Source organism: Sylvia atricapilla, chromosome 13, assembly GCF_009819655.1.
Source record: "Sylvia atricapilla isolate bSylAtr1 chromosome 13, bSylAtr1.pri, whole genome shotgun sequence".
Taxonomy (NCBI): Eukaryota; Metazoa; Chordata; class Aves; order Passeriformes; family Sylviidae; genus Sylvia; species Sylvia atricapilla.
Window position 1 is genome coordinate 14,161,484 of NC_089152.1, and position 23,187 is coordinate 14,184,670.

The following is a 23,187-nucleotide window of genomic DNA, read 5'->3' on the forward strand; positions in this document are numbered from 1 at the left end:
GTCCAGCTGACATTGTTTTTAGCCATAGGCTGGACTCGATCATCTCAGAGGTCGTTTCCAATCTAACCACTTCTGTGATTCTTGTGCGTTCTGGCCACTGACTTGTCTGAGTTTAGAAAATGAGCAGTTCATCTGTTCGTGTAACTTTGTTATTGGACGTATTACAGAAGCACAATACTCATGTTTTAAATTTTTACCAAAGTACCTCCTCTTATGACTCATTAGGCTGTACTTGTACCAGGTAATGGAAGAGGCTACTCTTAGTTCTATTTCATTCATTTTCTGTAGGGAATGCTTGAAGTTATTGTGTCAACTACTAAATCTTCAAATGAGGCAGAATTTAAATACCTATAAATTGAAGTCACAACAGTCCTCTTGTTCTTTTTCTTCATTCCGAAATTACATACAGACAAAAATGAAAAAAATATTTGTTTTATTTAACAAATCTTCGTTAAAGGACTTTTTGTGCAAATTAAGTTCTGAATCCTAAGAGAATTTGTTACACCATTCACATTTTTTTCTTTTCGAAGTTTATTTGGATGTGCATTTCTAAAGTACCTGAAGTAATACTTTGATTAAGTAGTTACCAGTTGACAAAGGGTAAAATCTATGTATTTAAAAGGTAGACAATGCACGGAAGTCTTAAAGTACCCTTTGGGGGCTGTAATTGCATGCAGGTCTTAGCTATGGTATGCTGCTGTTGCAGTTGATACCAAGATTTTATAAAAACAATCTTAAATAATAATATATACTTTTGATTACAGTGTCATTTGTGACAGCATTTGTATTAACATCAAATATAATAGGATTGACTTTCAGGTTAATAGATGAACGCTAGCTTATCTTTAAACTACAGAAACATTTTTGTGAGTGTATGGAAAAACTATTTTATTTTCACATAACCTTGAATTCAGCAGTGCAACAAAATTTGAATCAGGACTGTCAGGTTTACTATGGTAAACTGTTGTGCAAATACACCCAAACCCCACTGTGCGGGTTCCAGTATTAGTGAAGGCAGGTTTAGTGTGTCTCATTTCTGAAAAGAAGATGAGAGGGATAACAAATATAGCACTTGTACTGGTTGTTAGGGATTTCTTGACATACCTGAACCTCAGAGCATCTTGGTTGAGGTCATGTAGATGTTAAAGCTTTACACTTAACACATCCCCTCCCCAAATAAAAAGCAACCAAAAGAGCCAAAAGTGACCTTACCTGGATTCTCAATCATCATCCTGCCTCAAGGCAAAATAAACTACTATGAAAAGAACCTCAAAGGATGTTTGCATAACCTGTTCTTAAAGCCTTAAAAACAGATTCCACTCATTCCTCGGGCAGTCTAGTCTAGTCTAGTCCTTAACTCTCCATTTTCGGACATCTAGATTAAATACCTTTTGCTGCAGTTTACCTGATTTATTCCTAATGAATATGAACAATGTTCCCTTTCTTTTTGCAGCACCCTTTTGCACAAATTAAGACTGTTACCATATTTTTGTTCAGTCTTTCTCTTTGGGGTTGGTTTTATATTAAAAGCACGGATTATTTCTTTTCATCAGTTCAGAAACGCATGACTTTTTGTTGTTGCACCCCTCTAGCTCCCACCCAATGTTTTCACAACTCCCAAAGTTGTCAACTTGATGGCAACTCTTCTGATTATGCATCTCAGCAGAGTGGATGCCTTTTCCAGCCTCATGAACTTGATGTGTTCTGCTTGTGATCCACTCTGCTTACTGGTTTCTTTTCTGCCAGTTTATTACAATTACTCTCCTCTCTGCAGCTGATTTATTGCTAAGTGCAGAACTTTGCACTCGTGTTTGTCGAATGATCATGCCCCTGCTGCAAAGATTTCAAACTCTGCTCTTGCTTCTCCTCTTTGCAGCACCTCCCAGCCAGGTGCCAGCCCCAGGTTTATCTGTGTGGTCTCGAAGCCTTTATGCTAAGAGGTTACAATATAGAAGTGCACAAGGAATTTTGTTTGATGTAAGTTTAGCATTTGTGCAATCTGATATTAAACTGTTAATAGCAATCCTTGAAGTACAACCAGTTTTGCATCGATTTGGTGGATTTTCTGTCCACATCAAATTTCCATATCTTATGAAAATGTCAGTGAAACAGAGAAGCCTTGCTGAAGTGAAGATCTTCAATTTATTTATGTCTGTAGAACCAGACATAAAAAACTATGTTGGTTTGATAGACTGTTATGAACAAATCATATTGGTTGTTATTTATAATTTTGTTATTTTTCAAGTATCTAGAAATATTTTTTAATTCATCCAGGAATTTTAATCAAGTTGACTGGATTCTAATTTCCTGTTTGTTTGATTGTTGTGTTGTTTGGGGTTTTTTCCTAAAGAAAAGCACTCAGTCCATTACCAGTCTTTTGAAACATCTGCTAGTTTTCAAAATAAATGTTGCTTTCTACCATTAGGTTATGAAATCTGTGGAAAGGTTTGATTAGGAAATCGTAATAGACTTCCAAAGAGGAGAAACATTGGCCCAGATATTAGGATTTAAACAAGTACAGACCTGTGCTCCTGTAAATTGTTTTTTGTCTACTTTGTGAGACAGCTGGAAGCGGTGAATGTCCTTAGAAAATCCTTAGATTTCCCCTGGGCTTTATACTGCTGTGGAGTTTTCTGTGTAGATTATCCCAGTTCCAACTTCACTGCCCAGTCTATTCCCAACCTGACACTGAGGCACAATGCAGGAGCAAACACCAGCTTTCTCATCTCTTTAATGGCTTCATGCAGTTGCTACCTGAATTCTTGAGCTAATTAAAACTGCAGTTTTTGTGTGTCTGGGCTCTGTAAAAATAAAAGGCTATTCAGTGTTATTAAACATAGAGAAGTAGTTCTTGCCTCTTTTTTGTAAAGAAACCTGGCTAGAGTATTCAACTAGAATCAACAGGCTGTTCCAGTTTCCTCCTCTTCACACAGCCACCCATTTGTCCATACCCCCTTCTAAAAAAAGAGATGTTGCTTCAGGAAAAGGGGAGGGGTTTGGGGTGCTGGAAGGTCACCTCCAAATACAGTCTCTACAGTTAAACAGAACCCCGTCTCACTTGAAATACATTTCTCTTTTTTTTATTACAAATCCATGTACTTCTCTGCTTAACATATTGTTTCTTTAAAAACTGACTTTTGCAGTCTGTGTTTTCACTTGTAACTTTAGTTAACAACAACTCTAACAAACCTTTTTTGTTTGCTTTTGAAATCCAAGTTTCTAGTACAGATTTTTGAATCTACTTTGGGGGCTGACTACATAAAAGCTAGTTATTACAGGAATTTCTGATGCAGTGACTCAGTTCCTTTTTCAGTCTAACCATTTTTGAAAGAGTGAGGCTGGGGTAATGCTGAATTCACTGAAAGAGCAGGAAGAATCCTTTTATTTTGAAAGTCACTGAGTCTTGCCCCAGTTCTCATGTTACATTGCCTGGTTGCTACAATTTTAAACTGCACTTTTGAGACATTTCAGTGAATGCCTGACAATAGATACACTTTGAGAATAAAAAATCACTGATAATTTAATATGTATCACTGCTATAAAAAATAGCTTTTTCCACTCTGCGTGTATAGTTTTCTTTTTGATGTATTATTGATGTACTGCATGATGAGCAGTCAGAGGAGGTTGTAGAAAGGAATTTGTGATCTCTCAATTGCTCTCGTTATAACTCAAGGAAAAGAACATAAATCCAATTATAAATCAAACACAAATATCCTATATTTTATCATAGAAACTATACATACATGCTAGGAAATGGCTATTGAATTCCTTGATGTAAAGTCAGATCATTAAATGCAGGATGCTTTTGTTTGTTTTAAACCTTATTGCTCTAAAAGTAGCCACTGATTCATCATTAAAACACAAAAATATTTTTGGTCCCATTACTGTACAAGCACTGAAAGAATAAATAAGAATATCTCGTGATCTTTCTACTAAGAGCTTGGTGACATATTTGTTTTTGAATAAGAAAAAGAACTATTAAAAATACTGTCAACAAACTAGCTATTTCCAAGTAATTATATACACCACACCTTCTTAATTATATGGTAACTTAAATACTTAAGCTGTCAGATAATCTCAGAAAGATACTGTGAGACCTTGTAGGGATTTGCATAATTTCTGAAGTCATGTGTTGTGGAAGTGCTGTTTCTATCCTTACAGAGCCTTATCAGGCTGGACAACATGAAATCTAACGAGTGGCTGGTGGGTCATTTCTATATCAACATTATACTGTAATGCAGGGTATTTTATTTTTCTATATATCTTTACAATATAAATTACCTGAGTGGTGCATGTTATTTTCCAGAGCTTTTGAAAACTCTTTGATCAATCGCATTCAAAGACTTCCATCAGAAAATGTATAGCACAGACAACCATCAAGTTTTATTTTTGTTTCTGCAAATGATCATTCTTTTCTTGTTTCCTAGTAGCAATTTTTCATAATATAAATCTTTCAAGATTTTTTATGTCTTCCCTATTTCTCCCATTTGCACTGGTAAGATCTTCATCTGGGCTGACTGGAGCTGTGACTGTTTATTATCATCCAAGTATCAATCCCAGAGTTTTTGTGATCTAACACAGAAATGTTTCTGTATTATCTGGTTTTCTCTATCATCCTCACAACATATTACAAGGGGCTTTAGTTTTCATTAGTATTGTAACTCTAAGTTGACTTAACTCGTGCAGACATTTAAATATACGTTTAAGTACGGTGCATGTTGAATCTACACAAGCACATGTGATGGGAAGGTCAAGGATGGCCTGAGGAACAGCCTGGCTGCGGTGACAGCTCCCCCGAGCAGTGTGTGTGACAGAGGCACACTGCCGTCTGCGGGAGGCAGTTTAGAGCGGGGCCCTTTCGGTGCTGCCGTGGCCACCCGCAGGCTCCAGGGGCAGGGCTGCGAGCGCGGGCGGCCCTTTGTGAGCGCGCAGCGCGGCCCCGTGCCCGCGGGGCTGTGCCACCGTGCTCCAGAGGCCGGTGCTCACCTCTGGAAAAAGCTGAGCCTTGCTTTCATTCTGAGCCAGCAAACTGCTACGGCAGCCCTGCACAGAGCTGTGTCCGGCCAGGAAGCCAAGCTGCTGAAGGCTAAGGGAGTTCGATTTTTTTGTCTTTTTGCCAAAAATGTAAAGTGCAATCTCCTGCTGGCTGGCATGTTTTGATCTCGGGTAAGATCGTTTCTTCTCCGTGTGTTTAACTCTGCCAGGCCCTGGGGTGTGCATATAAATGGTTTTGTTCAGCTGTAGTTAGAAGAAGTTGAAGAGTTCAGTATGAACAGATGACACCATAGCCTGAAAGCCATTCTGAAATTTGTGTTAGTGATTTAAAATTATTCCATTTAGTCTTTTGGTTTTCTGTACCTAAGAAGTGTGAGAAGGAGAAAGTTTTGGTTTATTCCTAGGAATCAATATCTATTTTCAAGATAACTGTCTGTCTATGCAACATACTAAAATAATGGCAGAAATAACTTACATGAAAGGGCATAGATAGAAGGTTGTTTTTTCTTTAAATAGTGAATAATTCTGGGCACCTGAAGTATTTTCTACATCACTTTTCTTTAAAAATTAGGTCACTAATGGTCAAACCAGTCAATAATGGACAAACTAATTTTTACCAAGAGTTTGTTTAAGGGCAGCTGGCACACAACTTACTAGATTCTTGTCAGCTGGTGATCCATATTGAATTGGGTGTTAGGAAATCTTACCCAATAAAGATCCTAGAAAGTCTGCCTTTATGTTGCAGAAAGGTCTACAGAATCATACACAGTTAGAACATTGACAGATCATTTGGCCGCTGTGACTTTGCACTGGGAGAAAATAAAGACTGACTGCATTTGCTTTCTAATTTGTGAACTGAAAATCTTAGCCTCTTGCTTTTGTTTTTGAAATGATCTTTTGTATCTCTTACAGTTGCTGACTGTACATTTTTTCTACCAAGAACTACCTTTCTGTCTCCTTTGGCACCAGTGTTCAATTATTATGTAAATAGGTAAAAACGTAACTAGTTGGTGTGGTTTATTGGTATTAGTCTCTGCTCAGCTTATTCACAATGCTCCTCTGTCTCATTTGCTAAAGTAATCCAGCCAAATTTTATTAGCTTCCTCTCATATTTTCTAGACTGTGTTTTCTTGAGTGTCCCACTAAGATTAGAGTTCATCTTCCTTGGATACATATTAAGAAAAAAGCTGCATAAAGGAGTTGCAAGCCTACATCAGGGATAATTTTTGCAATGGCACTCTGAAAATTATTTACACCAAATTATTATTCAGACATGTTTGCTTTTTCATGTCTACATCATGTTGTTGACTGATGGTCATTTCCTTAATTACATTGGTAATTGAAGTTCACATCCAACTGCCTTTTACCTGACAAATACCAAAAACTTTGGGTCATTCACATTCAAGTGCACATTCTTCGTATTTGATGTTTTTTCTCTTTGCTTCTATTAGTCCTCAGGGTCATTCACTTCTTCCCATATATTGTCTTGATTGTTTTTTCCCCAGCTGATTTTTAGTAAAGTATTCCAAATTTAAATCTAGTGCTTAATAGTAAATATTAAAATTACTTACACAGTCAAGCCACTAGTGACCTCCTTGGAATGATCTTCCCACTGTATGTTGCTCTCTTCAGTTCTCCCCCGTTTCATTGGTTATTTCATCTGTGGCTCAGTGTCTGAAATTAGCTGGATGTGACATGACTTAGAAAATTGCCCAACACAAGAAATATGTAGAGAAAGGTAGCAAGTTAATGCTGGATAACCTGTGTTATTGTCTTTATTGCAAACTGGAATGAATTATTGCTTTGCTCGTGGAACCACATGAAATAACTTGTGATCCTTTTCCCAATCTTCATTCTATGTGGGTCTCACTTCTCCCTGTGTTCTCATTTCACACATATAGCTGAAAAAGTCTTTATTTTCATATAATTTATGTGCTATAGCACTTTTTGCATTTTGTACACTTTTGGACATATTGAAGTAGAGTCTAATTTCCATGTTGTTTCATCCACTTTAGCTTTAAGGAAATTCCATTCAGAAACTCGTGCAATTAATAGTGTCAACATGCATTTTTCCCCTGTGACCATTTCTTTTGTAATGATGCATGCAGGTTGTTTAGCTCCTCTGAAACACGTAGGAACTGCTGTGTGCTGATGACTCTGCAGTGCAATGTGTTGTAAGATCAACTATTGGTGGACCAGACCTTTCTGCTCCAAAGCCTCGGGTTTCTGTAGCTGTTGGTCACTGAGAGTATACGACCCTTGTCTATCCAGTGTTTCAACCTGCAGCTGGAATGTGTACCCTGACATTGATGAAAGGTCACCTCTGGCAGAGAGATATCCTGGCCTTCAGCAGTTGCAAAGTCAGCAAACACTGAGGCTCGCTGCTGTATGAGAGCCTTCCCAAAGCTGTGGTGTTTGCTGTGATGTCTGTGTGAGACACAGCCACTGTACAGGACAGGTTCCTTACAGTTTGTGTGTACATCGGTAATGTAGAGGGGAAGACTCACCTCACCCTGAGTCAGTGACTGCATTGTGCTGTAAAGGCAAATAAATTCCTATTTCTAAAGAGCTATGATGGAGATTTGGTATTTGTTGGCATTTCTTCCCAGCTGCACCTGTCAGTGGCTCCAGGACAGGCAGCCCTGAGACACTGCGGTGTCAAGGCACGACTCAGCGCTGGGCGGAAAACCAATGTTTTTAGACAAGTCCTAGGAAGAGACATCACACAAGGGTCAGGCCGGAGGGGACCACAGTGGATCTGACCTCCCTGCTCCCTCCTCTGACCCCTCCCGGGACATCCCAGAGGACACGGCACAGGACTGCGTCCAGTTCTGATACCTGGGCAGCCTGTTCCAGCGCTCGCTCACTGTACAGTGAAGAGTTTATTTCTCAGGTCGGGTGGAACTTCTGTACATCAGTTTCTGCCCGTTGCCTTGTGTCCTATTGCTCGGCACCACCGAGCAGAGCCTGGTCCAAGCTCTGACGCCGCTGCTTTACGCATTTACACACAACCGCGTAAATGCAGCAGCACCGAAGGCAGCCAGGGCCGTGCCGCCCGCCCATGAGCCCATCCCGACCTGTCCGGTCCCCTCAGGAGCCCATCCTAACCTGTCCGGTCCCCTCAGGACCTCATCCTAACCTGTCCGGTCCCCTCAGGACCTCGCCCTGACCCCGACCCGAGCCCATCCCGACCTGTCCGGTGCCCTCAGGAGCCGGCCCTGACCCCCCCCGGTCCCCTCAGGAGCCCACCCTGACCCCCCCGGTGCCCTCAGGAGCCGGCCCTGACCCCCCCGGTGCCCTCAGGAGCCCGCCCTGCCGCTCCGGTGCCCTCCGGAGCCCACCCTGACCCCCCGGTGCCCTCCGGAGCCCACCCTGACCCCCCCGGAGCCCGCCCTGACCCCTCCGGTGCCCTCAGGAGCCCGCCCTGACCCCCCCGGTGCCCTCAGGAGCCGGCCCTGACCCCCCCGGTGCCCTCCGGAGCCCACCCTGACCGCCCGGTGCCCTCAGCTCCCGCGCTGTGGCGGCGCGGCCGGCCGGCAGGGGGCGCGGCGGGAGGCGGGGCGCGCGCCGGCGCGGTGCGCTTTGCGGGCGGCTGTAAAGCAGCGCCGAGTGTCGCGCTGCGCTGGGCAGGGAGCGGCGGGGGCTGCGCCACAACAGAGCGGGGCCCGCCCGGCGCAGCGGCTGCACCGGGACCGGACCGGGGGCGGCGGCCGTACCGGCACGGTGAGGACGCTGCGGCCTCTCGAGCCGCGCCGGGCGGCGCCGCGGGGTCACTGCGGCGCCCACCGGGGCCGCTTCTACCCCTCGGCCCTGCGCGGGGCGCCGGCGGCACCCGCCCCTTCCCCCGCGGCCTCGCCGTCTCAGGTACGGGGGGCGGCGGGGGCCCGCGGGCGGGGCCGGGGCCGGGCGGGGGCTCCGCCGCTTCCCCCGGCCTGCGCCCTGACGGCAGCGGCGAGCGGCGGGGCTGTGCGGCGGGTGGGAACTTCACGGCGAATGTATTTTTCCTTTTTTATTCAGCGCCTCGTTGACGCACAAAGCGGTGCCTTCGCTGCGGGCAGCCGCAGCACTCTCTGGGGTTTTGTCACAAATTTGTCACAAATTTTCCCCTTAGGGAAATGAGTTTCTATTTCTGTGCGTAATTGGGCTTGTTATGACGTCATTTGTTTTGTTCGCGAAGTTAGCTTTCTTTTAACCCAGGTTAAAAAAAATCACCGTTTTCAGGTGTTTTTTGTCTCATAAACAAGGAAGTAACGTTCATTCAGAAATGTAGGCCAGGATCTTCAGAGGTAGGTAGGCCTGTCACTGTTGCAATGGGCAGGTGTTAAGGGTATGTACTTTTTTAAGTGTCTGTGTTTCTGTGATTAGGACTGAGCATGCATTCATGGAATTTTCGTCTTGTTTGAGTAAGCTCTTCCGTGGCTTGAAGTGATTTAATTAAATCGTAAGCAAGGGCTGGTTGCTTAGCTGATTAAACGAGACCCTTAATTCCTGATACCCAAGTACTTCTCTAGAAGAGGACATAATGCAGGAGGTAAGAGTTTGCTGTAATTAGAATATTTTAATTTTAATGCAGTAATTTCAGAAACAAAGATTTGACCAAAAAGATGGGAGTTGACTGCTCATTATGTAGACCTGAGCTTGTTATGGTGTCTGTATTAAAAGCTATTAAAGGAAAGCTAGGTTTTCAGGTGCAGAATAAGGTCTTATGTTGTCTTCGTTGTAACTTGGAGAAAATTCCAAAGGTATATTAAGGCTGCATACTTAGTAGAAAGCTTTTTTGGGCAAACTAATATTTAAATAGCTATAATGCTTTGCCATTCTTCAAATCAGAAATTGCATCTTCTTGTTGTTCACATATCCATAGTTCTTGCTGTCAGAGCAATTTGACTGTTTTTGCACTCACTTTTTTGGATAAAGGGACTGTCTTGGGGTAGGGAGGAAACAGAAGCAAACTCTGGTAGACAAGATGATTTGTGCTGATGTGCAAGGGTTGATAGGGAGAGAAATGATCTTGGTTTATTTGACAGAGTGAACATCTGGTCACCTGTCTTGTGCCCTCATCCACAGTATAGAATCACCTATGGAATTCATTAGGTGGGAAAGGCTGTAGGAACATTTTATGTTTCACTTTAATTAAATAATAGCGTATAAGGCGCTGAGCTTCTTTTAAAACTCTTGAAGTCTTGCATATATAAAAATCTGGTGGTTTTTATTGATGGTTGAAGCCCTGGCAGCTACAACTGAGGTTGTATCTGGTATTGGGAGCTTGAGGGTGAACAGCAGCTCACAGGATTCATGGGTATTTTGCATATCCTTTCAAAGTATGAATGAGAACATTCTGGCCTTTCATATTCAGAAGTATGTCTTTTATGAAGCAATGATTTTTGTAAATGTTTATTAAGAGTGTATCTTAACATGACTGTGACTTGCACTTTATCTTTGAATTAGTGACTTTGTTGACCTACATAACCAGATCAGTTATAGCAGTTGATTTGCACTGGAGGTGGCTGTGTTGCAGTAACATTTAGCTGACAGCAGTTGCCGCTTTCTTTTTCTGAGATATACACTGCTTAATTTCTGTTGTTTCTATTTCCTCTAATGGTGAGGATGTTCTTATGAGAAGATAGACGTGATAGTGCCTTCCTTCATAGATGATGTATTACAGGGCCTTGGATGTCAAGCAGTTGAATAAATAGGGAAAAATTGAGAGGGAAGTGATGATGAGATGAGGAACTGGATGATTTAATTCACATGTAAACAATGAGGATAGCACAGGAGGTGGATTTGCCATGGCAGATGCTGTATAAAAGACTCCTCACAGGTTTCCTGATGTGCAACCTTCTTTAAGTGAGTTGTCAGCAAAAATTTGGGTTGGTGAAAGAAACATTTTCTTTTCTTCCTTTCCTTCTGCCTCGTTAAGGTTCTCTGCTAGGCCTGACCTGAGCCCACCAAGAAAACCACCAATCTCTACTTAACCTTGAAGGAAGTTCACTAGTTAAAGGACTTCAGCTCTGGATGCATTTTGTGTTTGTTACAAGAGCACCATAAACTTTGGAAGCAGCTACACTGACAAAACTGAGGACACTAAACTTTGAATAATTACCCTCTCCTTAAGTTGTATGTGTACCCCATACAATATTACTCAATATGCATGTTTTTTAACCTTGCTGACATTCAAACAACCAAACCACTGCAGATCTAGTGATAGAACAGGATTGTTTTGTTGTTTTGTGTAGTTGATGCTATTTGGGAAAGGAATTGCTCTAAATTAAAATGATGTCTTCCTTACTAAGTGTTTTCCAGGTGAAATATGAGAAGGCTGGTTCATGGCTTTACTAGCAAGAGACCAGTAAGGGCTATTTTCTTCTATCATTTTTCCCCCCAATACAGTTTAGTCCTAATATTTGACTGCTCTTAGGTAAAATATTTACTTTTGTCTCTGCTGTGTGCAGAGAGAAGTTTGCTGCAGTGTCCTTTCCCTTGAAACTGGCAGATCTGCCCAGTTTAGGGTCTATAAAATCCACTACTTCTCATAGGTTTCCTGAGGACCAGCATAAAACTGTCCTAATGGTTAATTTCACAATTCTCACTTGAAAGGCTCTTACTAGCAGCTGTGGCAAAGATCGTGTTTCACATTGCTTCTCAAACCTTTATTGAGAAGTGTTTGCAAAATGACACTACATCAAGAAGAATTACACATACCTCAAAGTTCAAAAACACCAGGGGGGCTGAGAAACAATTTTTAAAATAATTTTTGATGGCTGTGTAACTTAGAACTTCCACAGCTGTCTTGGGAAGCAAAATTCCTAGTTAAAATCTTAAGTTCCAATAAAAAATGCTTTTTGTCATGATTTTATAAAGCTAAAACTTTTTATTCTCAGGTTTAATGCTGTTATGTTTGTCTTGGAGTTCACTGAAGCCAAAACATTCCTGATTGCCAAATCATAATGCTTCTATCTTATACCCATGATTTACATAGTGTTAATGTAACTAACTGATTTAAGCCTAGGACAGAGCATAGAAGTGTCTAGACTGAAGAATGTGCTTGTGAGCACCATATTTGTCAAATCCACCTGCTTGCACCCGTTGTGCAAAGGCAGATGGATTCCTTGTCCAGGCGAGTGTGTGGTGGTGATGCTCGATTCAGGCTGGAATGTCCTTGGGTGCCTTTATGGCCTTGGACAGACTATGTACTGTGGGCCGGCTCCCCTGCTCGGGGGGGGCCCTATAGGATGGCTGCCCTGCTCGGGGGGGGCCCTATAGGATGGCTGCCCTGCTCGGGGGGGGCCCTATAGGATGGCTGCCCTGCTCGGGGGGGGCCCTATAGGATGGCTGCCCTGCTCGGGGGGGGCCCGATAGGATGGCTGCCCTGCTCGGGGGGGGCCCTATAGGATGGCTGCCCTGCTCGGGGGGGCCCTATAGGATGGCTGCCCTGCTCGGGGGGGGCCCTATAGGATGGCTGCCCTGCTCGGGGGGGGCCCTATAGGATGGCTGCCCTGCTCGGGGGGGGCCCTATAGGATGGCTGCCCTGCTCGGGGGGGGCCCTATAGGATGGCTGCCCTGCTCGGGGGAGGGCCCTATAGGATGGCTGCCCTGCTCGGGGTGGGGGGCCCTATAGGATGGCTGCCCTGCTCGGGGAGGGCCCTATAGGATGGCTGCCCTGCTCGGGGAGGGCCCTATAGGATGGCTCCCCTGCTCGGGGGGGGCCCTATAGGATGGCTGCCCTGCTCGGGGGGGGCCCTATAGGATGGCTGCCCTGCTCGGGGAGGGCCCTATAGGATGGCTGCCCTGCTCGGGGAGGGCCCTATAGGATGGCTGCCCTGCTCGGGGAGGGCCCTATAGGATGGCTGCCCTGCTCGGGGAGGGCCCTATAGGATGGCTGCCCTGCTCGGGGAGGGCCCTATAGGATGGCTGCCCTGCTCGGGGAGGGCCCTATAGGATGGCTGCCCTGCTCGGGGAGGGCCCTATAGGATGGCTGCCCTGCTCGGGGAGGGCCCTATAGGATGGCTGCCCTGCTCGGGGAGGGCCCTATAGGATGGCTCCCCGGCTCGGGGAGGGCTCTGGAGCATTGCTCTGAGCTCACCGTCTAACAGGAGGTGACTCCAGCTGCACATGCTCTGTGCATTTTGTCTGTTCCAGCTGGAGCCAGGCTATAGATCCTGTCCTGAAGAGCTCTTCTTTTCATAGCTGTCCTGTGCAGGATTCTGTTGGCAGAGGTGAGAAGACACTTCAGTAGACTCTCCCTAGGGTACAGTGCTGTTCAGTCTCAGAGGTGAATGGCAACATGGCACAGCAGAGACGTTCTGTAGCTGTCCTATGGGTGGCCTGACATTTCTGTTATAATTGCTTAATGAACTGAATTGGCTTTGGCATCAGGAAGCAAACCTTGAAGGTCCTAGAGGAATTTTTGGGGGGTATAAAATTAAGGCGAGTTTGCTGGTCCAGATGTTGGATACATTTTATTACAGTACTTGATGGTGATACAGTACTGTGGTCTGAGATGGCTTTGTGAAGGGTAGTTAGTACTAAATAACCTTGTTACTATTAACCTTGAAATAACCTTGTTTCACTTCAAGAGTAGACTTTCCAAGCCAATGATGGTTCCTAGAATTGCCTGTCAGGAGTGGCTGAGCCTCCCTGCATTGCTGTAGCACCTCTGCAAAGCACAGACAAGCCCTTCTGTCTGGGCTGGATGTAGTGGGCTGCCTTTGGGAGTCTGTAAGTAAGAACCTGTTTCCAGAAGAGTATCATGCAGTTAGTAACTCATAGTGTGTGTGTTATTCTGAAATACTGTGCCTTTCTATAGGGCAGAGCATAAATATTTTGCTCAGAGAATTCTTGAGTAATTCTGTCATTCAAAAATGGAGTCATTGCTATGTCTACATTAAAGCACAGAAAGGAAATTGAGAGTGGTTTGCAATGGTACTTCATATTGTCCTGTGAGTAGATATATAATATCAGTACAAGCAGTATGGAATTTCAGGTTACTTCCTGATTGTTGCTATTTTATAAAATCCATTTATCTTTAATTTATCAGTTGCTTTATTTTCTATCAGAGAAGAGCAATATGTAGGATGCTAAAGTTTGGTAGTTAAAACAAGCTTTAAAAGAACCCTGTTTTTCTAATAAAGTGATAAAAAGTGAAGAACAACTGAATGAAGAAGAATGCAATAAAATTTTGAAATCTGATTGAACTTGTTTTCCTGATACTGAAACTGAATATTTGATGTTTTACTTCTTGTCGCTTTGCATTGTACAAGCATACAGGTTGTGCCTGCTTGATAGAAATGAAATTAATAAGACAGGACTGCCTCTTTTAAGAAAATGAGTGAGGGTTTTTTGTGATCTGCTCAGTGAGTTCCTTATTTTGTTGAAGCAGCAGGGCATGGTAGCACTGAGATTTTATCTCCATGGGATTGAGTTGTGGGTCCAGCTTCTGGAGTGGTCCTAAGCCTGTGAGCCTCCAGTGCAGCAGGGTCATGCAGGAATTGCTCTTGCTCTGCTGCCTGTACTCGAGATTGGAAAGTAACAGTGCTTAGGCTTTCTCACTTTGCTGAAGGCCTTGTATGAATTTTATAACCTTTTTCATTTTCCTGTTTCTTGATATATCTAATGGAAAAGCCTTGCTGAAAGAATAAGAATACATCTTTTTAATGAGAGGAAAGAAAGGTTTTCTCATGAATTTAACAGTATGAGTATGAGCTTGTCAGAGTAAAAATGTTAAAAGTAAAATCTGATACAAGCTGCATATCAGGGAAGGGAATTAGTTTTAAAAGTTAGTTGGGAATTCAGTGGCCATATGCAAAGAAAATGAGTTAGAACTGAATAAATGGACAAGAAATGCAAGGAGATTTTTTTTTCTAGGTGGTGAAGGGAGTTGACTATCTTTCAGAATGTGGCTGAAAATACGTTTTCAAACTAAAGATATTAGATCACATGTATTCATCAACCAAGTTTATACCAAAAAAATGAGTAATATGTTGTGTAATGAAACATTTTACTGTTTTATAGTGCTGTAATGCTACATACTTTTTGATTGCTTATAAAGAAATTAATTATTAATGACAAAATCCTTTGCTCCATCTTACAACTCAGATGTGTTTTGGTTTGATGCGTGATCATAAACTTGCTGTAAAAATCTCTTTAACCTTGTTTTTTGACTTAGCTATTTCCAGAGACTTCCCAGTTTGCATGAGTTTTCTTGCACAGCTGTATGTCATGGAATGATTAATATAAATGGTTTTAAGTGGTGAAAAGAATGGATAAAAGTCATGTGCACTTCATAATTCTAAGTAGTCATACACCTGAGAAGGTGAACTCAGAATAACTATTTATAGTTTTCAGGTAGCTGTCTTAACAGCTCTTCATTGAGTCATAATGGCTTAAAAGAAGATAGTAAATCAGAATTTGGAGAGGAAACGGGACTAAGTCAGTAGGCAAATGTTTTGATTAGGAAGGAGGAACACTAATGCTGATTGAGCTTACTTCATCTTGCTGCTTGAAAAAGCTTCTGAGGACTACTTTTAATTAGAAGTAGATATTGTAGGAACTTCTAAATGTTTTAACAGCAGATGATCTCATTCTAATGACTTAATTATTTTGTAGTGTTTTTGTAGTCCCTCTTAAATTTTGTCTTCTGTGCAGAAGAAAAATGAGTATTTATGTCTAACCACTGAAGATACTTAAAATAGATTGAAATCTAGTCCAGGTTTTATCTCTTTTTGGTCACATTTTTTGTTTGGAATTTTGCAATAGCATTTCTAAATAGCGAAGGAATGGATTATTTTTCGTTGATTGCTGTCATTCACTCCTGTTGAAGCTGTTGTGTAAGTTGGTAGTCAAAAGACAGCAGCTCTCCTGTGAGTAAGCAGTCCTTCAGTCTCTCTAATGGTTAGCAAAAATGAAGAGTTCTTGGTTACTTGGTTGAATTTCCATGGTTGTAAGAGTGAAAATATACAAAATATTTGAATCTATTTTAACTGGCTAGTATATGTAGGCTGCCTGTTAGAATCAAACTAAGCCAATCAAGTTTCAGATGCTTAGTTTTCACCATGTGAAAATTTCAGGTTTTTGTCATCTTACAGTAGTTTGAGGTTTCTCAAAGTGTAAATGTCATTGCACTAATTTTTTTGCCGTTACTTAAATAGCTATATCTGTATTTCAGCACAGTGGCCTCTGGACTAAAGTAAACAGAGCTTTTGCAAAGACAATCACATTCAGCATGCAGAATTTTCATACTGATGGCAACTCCTCCCCTTTAGTTTAACAGTAACAAGGGGCAGTAGCAGTGGGTAGAACAGAATAATTTGTACATCAGCCCCTGGTTGTGTTCACCTAATGAGAAAATGTTCAGATTTTCATTTCTTAAAAAAAAAGAAGGCATCAATTCTCTTTGATTCTGAAGTTATCATGTTAAAAGGATGGGAAACACTCATGTATAGGCTAGACATGTAGTATATGCTGGCAAGTTATGACTGTTCAAAGACAATAAGCTTTCTGAATAAAATAATGGTTTCCCCCACAAAATGAAATATTTTGTGGATTTTCTAAAAAATCTTGTGATGAAATAACACAAGTGTTGTGAGAGGGTCTGGGTTGCTTTTGGACTGGGTTGGAGACTGACTAGACTGTTACATTTCTGTAAAACATTGGTGCATAAATAACAGAGCTAAAGGGTGACCTTGGGAGGATCAGAAAAAGGACTATGTACTGCTTGTTCTCTGTGTGCTTGTGGAAGGTCTGAATGGTGTATTCCTGTCCCTATTAGAAATGGGATAAAATGGAAGTCTTGGCCTTAATCTTTTTGAAGAAAGGTGGTGCATGTGTGTGAGGGTATGGAGGAGCACAGTGAGGACTGTGTGAGGGCTGGGGCTGAGAAGGGTAGACAGCAGAACCTCACAGCTTTAGTAGTCGTAATTTTCCAGGTAGACTTTTTGCACTCCTAATGCTTGTTCTAAGTTTTTTTCCCAATTTTGCAGCTTCTTTTTTTTTTTTTTTTTTTTTTCAGCCCTAAAGGAAAAGGTAGCCTTATATAGTACATTCCATTAAAACTTACTGCTATAAAAAAGTAGTGCTTTGATGCAGTAAAAACCTCTTGTCTGTACTGGCAAGAGGAGGTTTATTCCAACTTGCATGAATATTGCTTTTGACTTTTATGTGAGATGTGCCTATCAGCTGTAATTCCAATAGAGACCAGCAATACTTTCTTATGAGGCTATAGGCCTCATATTTAACAGTAATTGTTATAAATGTTTGTAGGATTTCCAATGAGAACATTTAAATGGGCCTTTTCAGCTGGGGTTCTAAGACCCAAAAGGTTCTTCATCTCCAGAAAGATCCTGTCAACTTACAGCTTCTGTAGGTGTCAGTTCTGCAGCATAGATGCCTTTTGCAAAGTTTTTATTCCAGGTTACATCACATGGAGTGTAGTTGTTGTTAGTTGCTTATGGCTATGAAGAGAACACAGGCTGCCCTGGGGCGATGCATCTGTTTGTACCTATTGCAAACTTAAATAAGTAGTTCTTTAGGCTCTGTTAGGAGCAGTTAGCTCATAGTCGCTCCTGAAAGCATCAGTTTGTGAAACATTCTAAAAAATTCTTATTTAAATCTGTTCTTTAGTCTCAGTCTTGTGTTGATATGTTCTGTGACAAAATAAGTGAAAGCATTAAATACTAGCACTGCATGTAAGGATGCATTAGCATTTTGAAGAGTTGGGAGATTCAGGAAGAGGCTTATAGACCTGAGTAGGCAGGGCTGCTTAACCTGCCCCAGAATCATCACAGAATGGTGTGGGTTGGAAGGAACATTAAAAGTCATCTACTGCCAACTTCCCTGCCATGGACAAGGACACCTTCCATGTTGCTTAAAGCCCAACTTTTCCATGAACTGTTCCAGGGATGAGGCATCCACAGTTTCTCTGGGCAACCTATTCTAGTGTCTCACCACTCTCACAGGGAAGAGTTTCTTCCTCATATCTAGTCTAAACCTGCCCTCTTTTGGATTGAAGCCCTTCTCCCTTGTCTTGTCATTACATGCCCTTGTCAGAAGTCCCTCTCAAACTCTCTTGGAGCCCCTTTAGGTACTGGAAGGTGCTATAATGTCTCCTTGGAGCCTTCTCCTCTCCCGGCTGAACAGCCCCAGTTCTCTGTCTGTCTTCATAGGGCAGGTGCTCCACCCCTGGGAGCATCTTCATGGCCCTTTTGTGGTCTTGCTCCAGCAGCCTCACATTCTTATGCTGGGAGCTGCAGAGTCCAGGTAGAATAGAGGGGGACAGTCCCCTCTCTTGACCTGCTGGCCACACTTCTGAGCAAGTCCAGGATACGATTGACATTTTAGGCTGCAAACACAGTGTCAGGTCATGTAATGCTTCTCATCCATTAACACCCTCTGAAACCCTTTTCAGAGCTGCTCTCACTCTCTACCCAGCCTGTATTTGTGCTTGGCATTGCCCCAGCCCAGGTACAGGACCTTGCACTTAGCCTTGTTGAACTTTGTGAGGCTCCTACACACCAACCTCTCAGGCCTGTCAGGGTGCCTCTGGGTGGCTGTTGTTGCTGTTTCTAGGTAGCTCAGCTGTTTTTTGTGGCTACATGTGTATTCCCAGCTGTGCTGCTTAGGCAGCCTTACTCCTCTTAGGGCATTGTTTCACATTAAGTAGCCTTTTGGCTACTTAATGTGAAACACAACTTGCTGTAAGCTGTCAGCTCTCTACTGTGGCTTTATTCAGCTGAGGTATAAACCCCCCTGATATTAGTTACTCTAAAGAGTTTCAGTGGTTATCACAGTGGAAAGCAAATTGTTTCATCATTGCCTTTTGGGATTTTAAACCAAAGGCAGAGATGTCAGATGAAGCAGATTGACACTGGATCTGTTACTGAGGTTGCTGTCGTCTGTATCTTACAGTACGGAAGTATTTCTTTGAGGCTAATGTTATACACTGGGGGCTTTATATTTTGACAGGGAGGGGAACCTGCCCAATAGTGACTGTGCATGATATTGATATACTCAATTTCTGTCATAGGCTAAGAGTCAAAAGTACATGGACTGAAAACAGTTTTGTACACTGTACTGTACTGTTAATGTGTGGGGGTTTTTAAAAGAGACTCAAGGTAATAAATGGATTTTTATTACTTTGCCCCAAAATAATAGCAGTCAAAGCAAACATCATTGGTTTTGCAGGTGACATAGACCAATGAAAGTGATAATGTTTTCATTGACTATAAGAACTTCCCTTCAGTGCAAATTATAAGAGTTCTGTCTTAATGCAAAATTATGTTGTCAAGGAGTATTTTTAATATTTTGAAACAGTTGTATTTTGGTTACTGTTGTTTTGTCATTCCTACTGGGGGATTAGTCCTAGCAGTAGATGGGTTTTCTCTTATTTTAGCTTTGCTTTTGAAAAATCTAATGCTTCCTTTCTTGATGCTTATCTGTTCTATTTTCTAGGCCTCTCTTAAATCTTTCCATGTCTAAATGGACTCCTGAATGTAATATAGTTTATACTCTAAAAGCGGATATGAAGAGTGAAGTTCCTTCTGATGCACCAAAGAGACAGGAGAGTCTGAAGGGGATCCTCTTGAACCCTGAGCCTATTGGGGCAGCCAAAAGCTTCACTGCAGAAGTTGAGATGATTGCCAGTAAAGTAGGGAATGAGTTCTCTCACTTGTGTGGTGATTCTCAAAAGCAAAAGGACATGAATGGCAACCATACAGACCAAGAAAAAGGTATTGTGGTGCGGAAAAAACGCAAGAGCCAGCAGGCTGGTCCTTCATACACTCAAAACTGTCCTGATAAAGAAAATAAAGGAATCTTAGGATTGAGACAGCATCTAGAAACACAGAGTGAAGACAATGATTCCTCTTTTAGTGACTGTATCTCTTCACCTTCATCAAGCTTGCATTTTGGAGACTCTGACACAGTAACATCTGATGAAGAAAAAGATGCTCCTGTGAGACACCCTCAGGCAGTGTTGAATACTCCAAGTAGAACTCACAGTGCAAGGTCACAAAAGTGGCCTCGGACTGAGGCAGACTCTGTACCTGGGTTATTGATGAAAAGGCCCTGTTTTCACAACAATTCCTTAAGAAGACTGCCATATAGGAAGAGAGTTGTGAAAACAAGTTCATCACAGCGGACACAGAACCAAAAAGAACGAATTTTAATGCAGAGGAAAAAGCGGGAAGTGTTAGCTCGGAGAAAGTACGCTTTACTCCCCAGTTCCAGCAGCTCCAGTGAGAATGATCTCAGTACTGAATCTTCTTCTAGTTCTTCTACAGAAGGGGAGGAAGACTTGTTTGTGTCACCTGGTGAAAACCACCAGAACAGCACAGCTGTTCCTTCAGGTAAAACTAAATTCCTGAGGTGTTTTGTATTAGTTGTCTTTCATTGTGTACAATAGGCTTTCTTATAAGTTCTTTGGAGAGTTTTTGTTGAACTTAATGATACAGATAGACTTACTGCTAGCACTGTGAACATTGCAACATAAATTCTTGATGGGAGAAGTACATTCAGATCTTAGAGTAGAATTATAGCAGATCTAAAATCTTGAATGTAAAAGTTAATGGTTTCTAAAGAACATGGTGGAAGGTTGCTCAGTCTGGTTAGTCACATGCTGAGTTGATCTTTTTTTTTTAGATGTTGAATTGTGTTAAAAATTTTAACTTTCAACTGATTGTGGTAATAATTCTATTTTCAGAATGTAGAAATATCTGCTAATATTTAACTGCACTTGACAACTTAGAAAAATATGAGGAAAGGAGGCCATTGTTATAAGAGCTCAGATATGAGTCAGTTGAAGGTAGCTTTAGTACTGATATAATAAGAGAAAACCATTGTATATACATGAAGTGTTTTATCCAGATAAACTCAATGTAAGGCAGTTGGTTTATACAGTTATTTTCCTAATATATCTTGTCTGAATTCTTGAGTGCTTGGAGGAAGACTTTTTGGGGGATGGTTTTGTTTGGTTTGTTTTGAGTGATTTTTTTCCTGGTTTGTTGTGGGTTTTGTGTTAATTGGCAGATTCCTTTCATTTTAAATTTGCCAAGAGAAAGTAGTTGTGCATTCTGTTTTAGTTCAGCTTTTTAGAGAGCATGGGGAAGTAGATGGAACACAGCATGGTGTTAATCTGTGCAACCATGTGTTTCATCTAGTGACAAATATGTTTTAATAAATGAAACCATATCTCAGGCTGTGCTGATCATTCCTCTAAGAAAATGTGGCTGAAAATACAAAATACAGGACAGGTTTAAAAAAGTGTGAACACAGGATTAGGGCAGGATTTAAGCTTGAACAGAACCAGAGTACCAAAGTCTAGATTATTGCTTGTTATTTGTTGCAGTATGAAATAATTTCTGTGATGTTTAAATACAAGAAGTAAAATCTGTAATGCAAAAGTCTTATTTACTTATGCAGTGCTAGGGCTGGGTGTATATAACTGAAACTGAAGAATTATTGCACAGCCTTAATTATCTTGATGCATATTTGTGGGAATAGAAATCAATTAGGCCTAAAAAAAGTTACATTTGACATGCATGTGAAACCATATTGAAGAATATGATTTGTAAATAATAAATGTTTGGGCATATGCATGCATTTATGTCAAAAGCCAATTTGAGAAACTACTGTGTTAACACATTTGTTTCTAAGTTAATGGTTTCTTACAATTTTCAGAGAGGGTGGAGTTTTATGTAACTAAAATGATGTAGGATCAATAAGAACTCTTCCCCATACAGATGTGGAAAAGTCCAGTGGCTTAATTTTTATACTACTTGAAAAGCACACTTAATGAAAATGCTCATTTTCATGTCATGAATGAAAAAATCAATTAGTTCTGCACCAGTTAATTGTAGATTAGAATACTGCCATGAGTTCTAACTGGGAGAAGGTCTGCTTTAAGGCTTGTGTCCTGTCCTGTCTGTACTCCAGGACCAACACTTGCAGGGAGCTGAAAAGCAATTCTGGCTTAGTGTGTGTGAATAACGTGGGGGTTTTTCCAGTGGAAATAGATATTGATGGAAAGTTTTTTGAGCATTTTGTTTACATTGCAGATATAATGGGAAGTTGAGCAGACATCCTCTGTGAAAGTGTCCTATTTTTAGCAAGATAAAAATGTGATTAACATTTTTTGCAGCTTTGTGCTGTTATATAAGGCATTTCTGGTTATTGAGTTAATTAGGACAGAAATGGGGCCAGCTGGAAAAACAGCTATGCAACTTCTGTGTGTAGTGAGCAAGCATGATGGGGTTTCTATATGAGGAAAGGCTTGTATTGATAGCAATGCTGCACGAGCTTCTTGTGTTAGGGAAAATTTCTTTGCTCTACATTGGCACATATCTACTGAATTTACAGTGTGCTGAAGGACAAAAAACTTCTGATAAGAATATGAGGCCTGGGACATATATGTAAAGGTGCTAGAGGACAGACTTAGGAAAGGAGAATAATAATAATTGGAAAAGAAAATACAGCTTAAAAATATGTGGAAATAACTGGTTTTTTTTAAAGGCAGGCTTCAAAGTGATGTTATTAGTCTTGTAGTCTACCGAATAGCAATTTGTATTAAGGATCTTGCAAAAAATATTTCTTCACTTTGAATGTTAACATTTAACTAAAGGTATAATGCATTTAAGGAAGTAGTAAGTTAAATTAGTATAGACTGTTCTGAAAACCATTCTTTCTGATTGTTCCAAGAAATTAAAGTAACAGACCTTTTTAACCAAAGAAGTATTTAGCAAGTTCTTATAATTAATAAAATTAACTTGGCTAACTAGGGAAAAATCATATGAATGGAGATGTGAACAGGAGATTGTTTAACAAAACCTTTACCAAAAATCAAATAGCGTTATATGGAGTTTTTCCTCCTGTTCTGTCAGGGCTTTAGGTATTCTTCTGGTGAAACTTGGTGCTTTTTCAGTGTGAGAGTGTGAACAGTACACCCTGACACCTGGGCCTAAATGGTATTGTTATACCAACTGTGTGCCACAGAAGGCATTGTTCTCATTACAGCTGGGATGGGCAGCTGAGGCTCCTGCAGGGGAGACAGGAGGTGGGGGCATAAGGCCAGTGTAAAACCGGCTCTGTGCGGTTAATGATCCTCACAGCTGAAGGTGCAGGTGCTTACAGGGGTGGATATTCCAATTTCTGCATTGATCAGTTGGTTTCAATTGCAATACTGGGCTTGCAGTTGAAATGACA

At 41.5% G+C, this 23,187-nt stretch overlaps 1 protein-coding gene across 1 annotated transcript in view; it reads left to right on the forward strand.

Moving 5' to 3' along the window:
* Nucleotides 1–8,568: 8,568 nt before the first annotated feature.
* RNF111 (ring finger protein 111) overlaps nucleotides 8,569–23,187 on the forward strand; it is a 42,947-nt gene continuing 28,328 nt past the window's right edge. Inside the window, exons 1-2 of the mRNA XM_066328517.1 lie at nucleotides 8,569–8,859; nucleotides 19,441–20,336. Coding sequence (XP_066184614.1) covers nucleotides 19,460–20,336 — 877 coding nt within the window. The 5' untranslated portion in view covers nucleotides 8,569–8,859; nucleotides 19,441–19,459. The remainder of the gene's footprint in view (nucleotides 8,860–19,440; nucleotides 20,337–23,187) is intronic.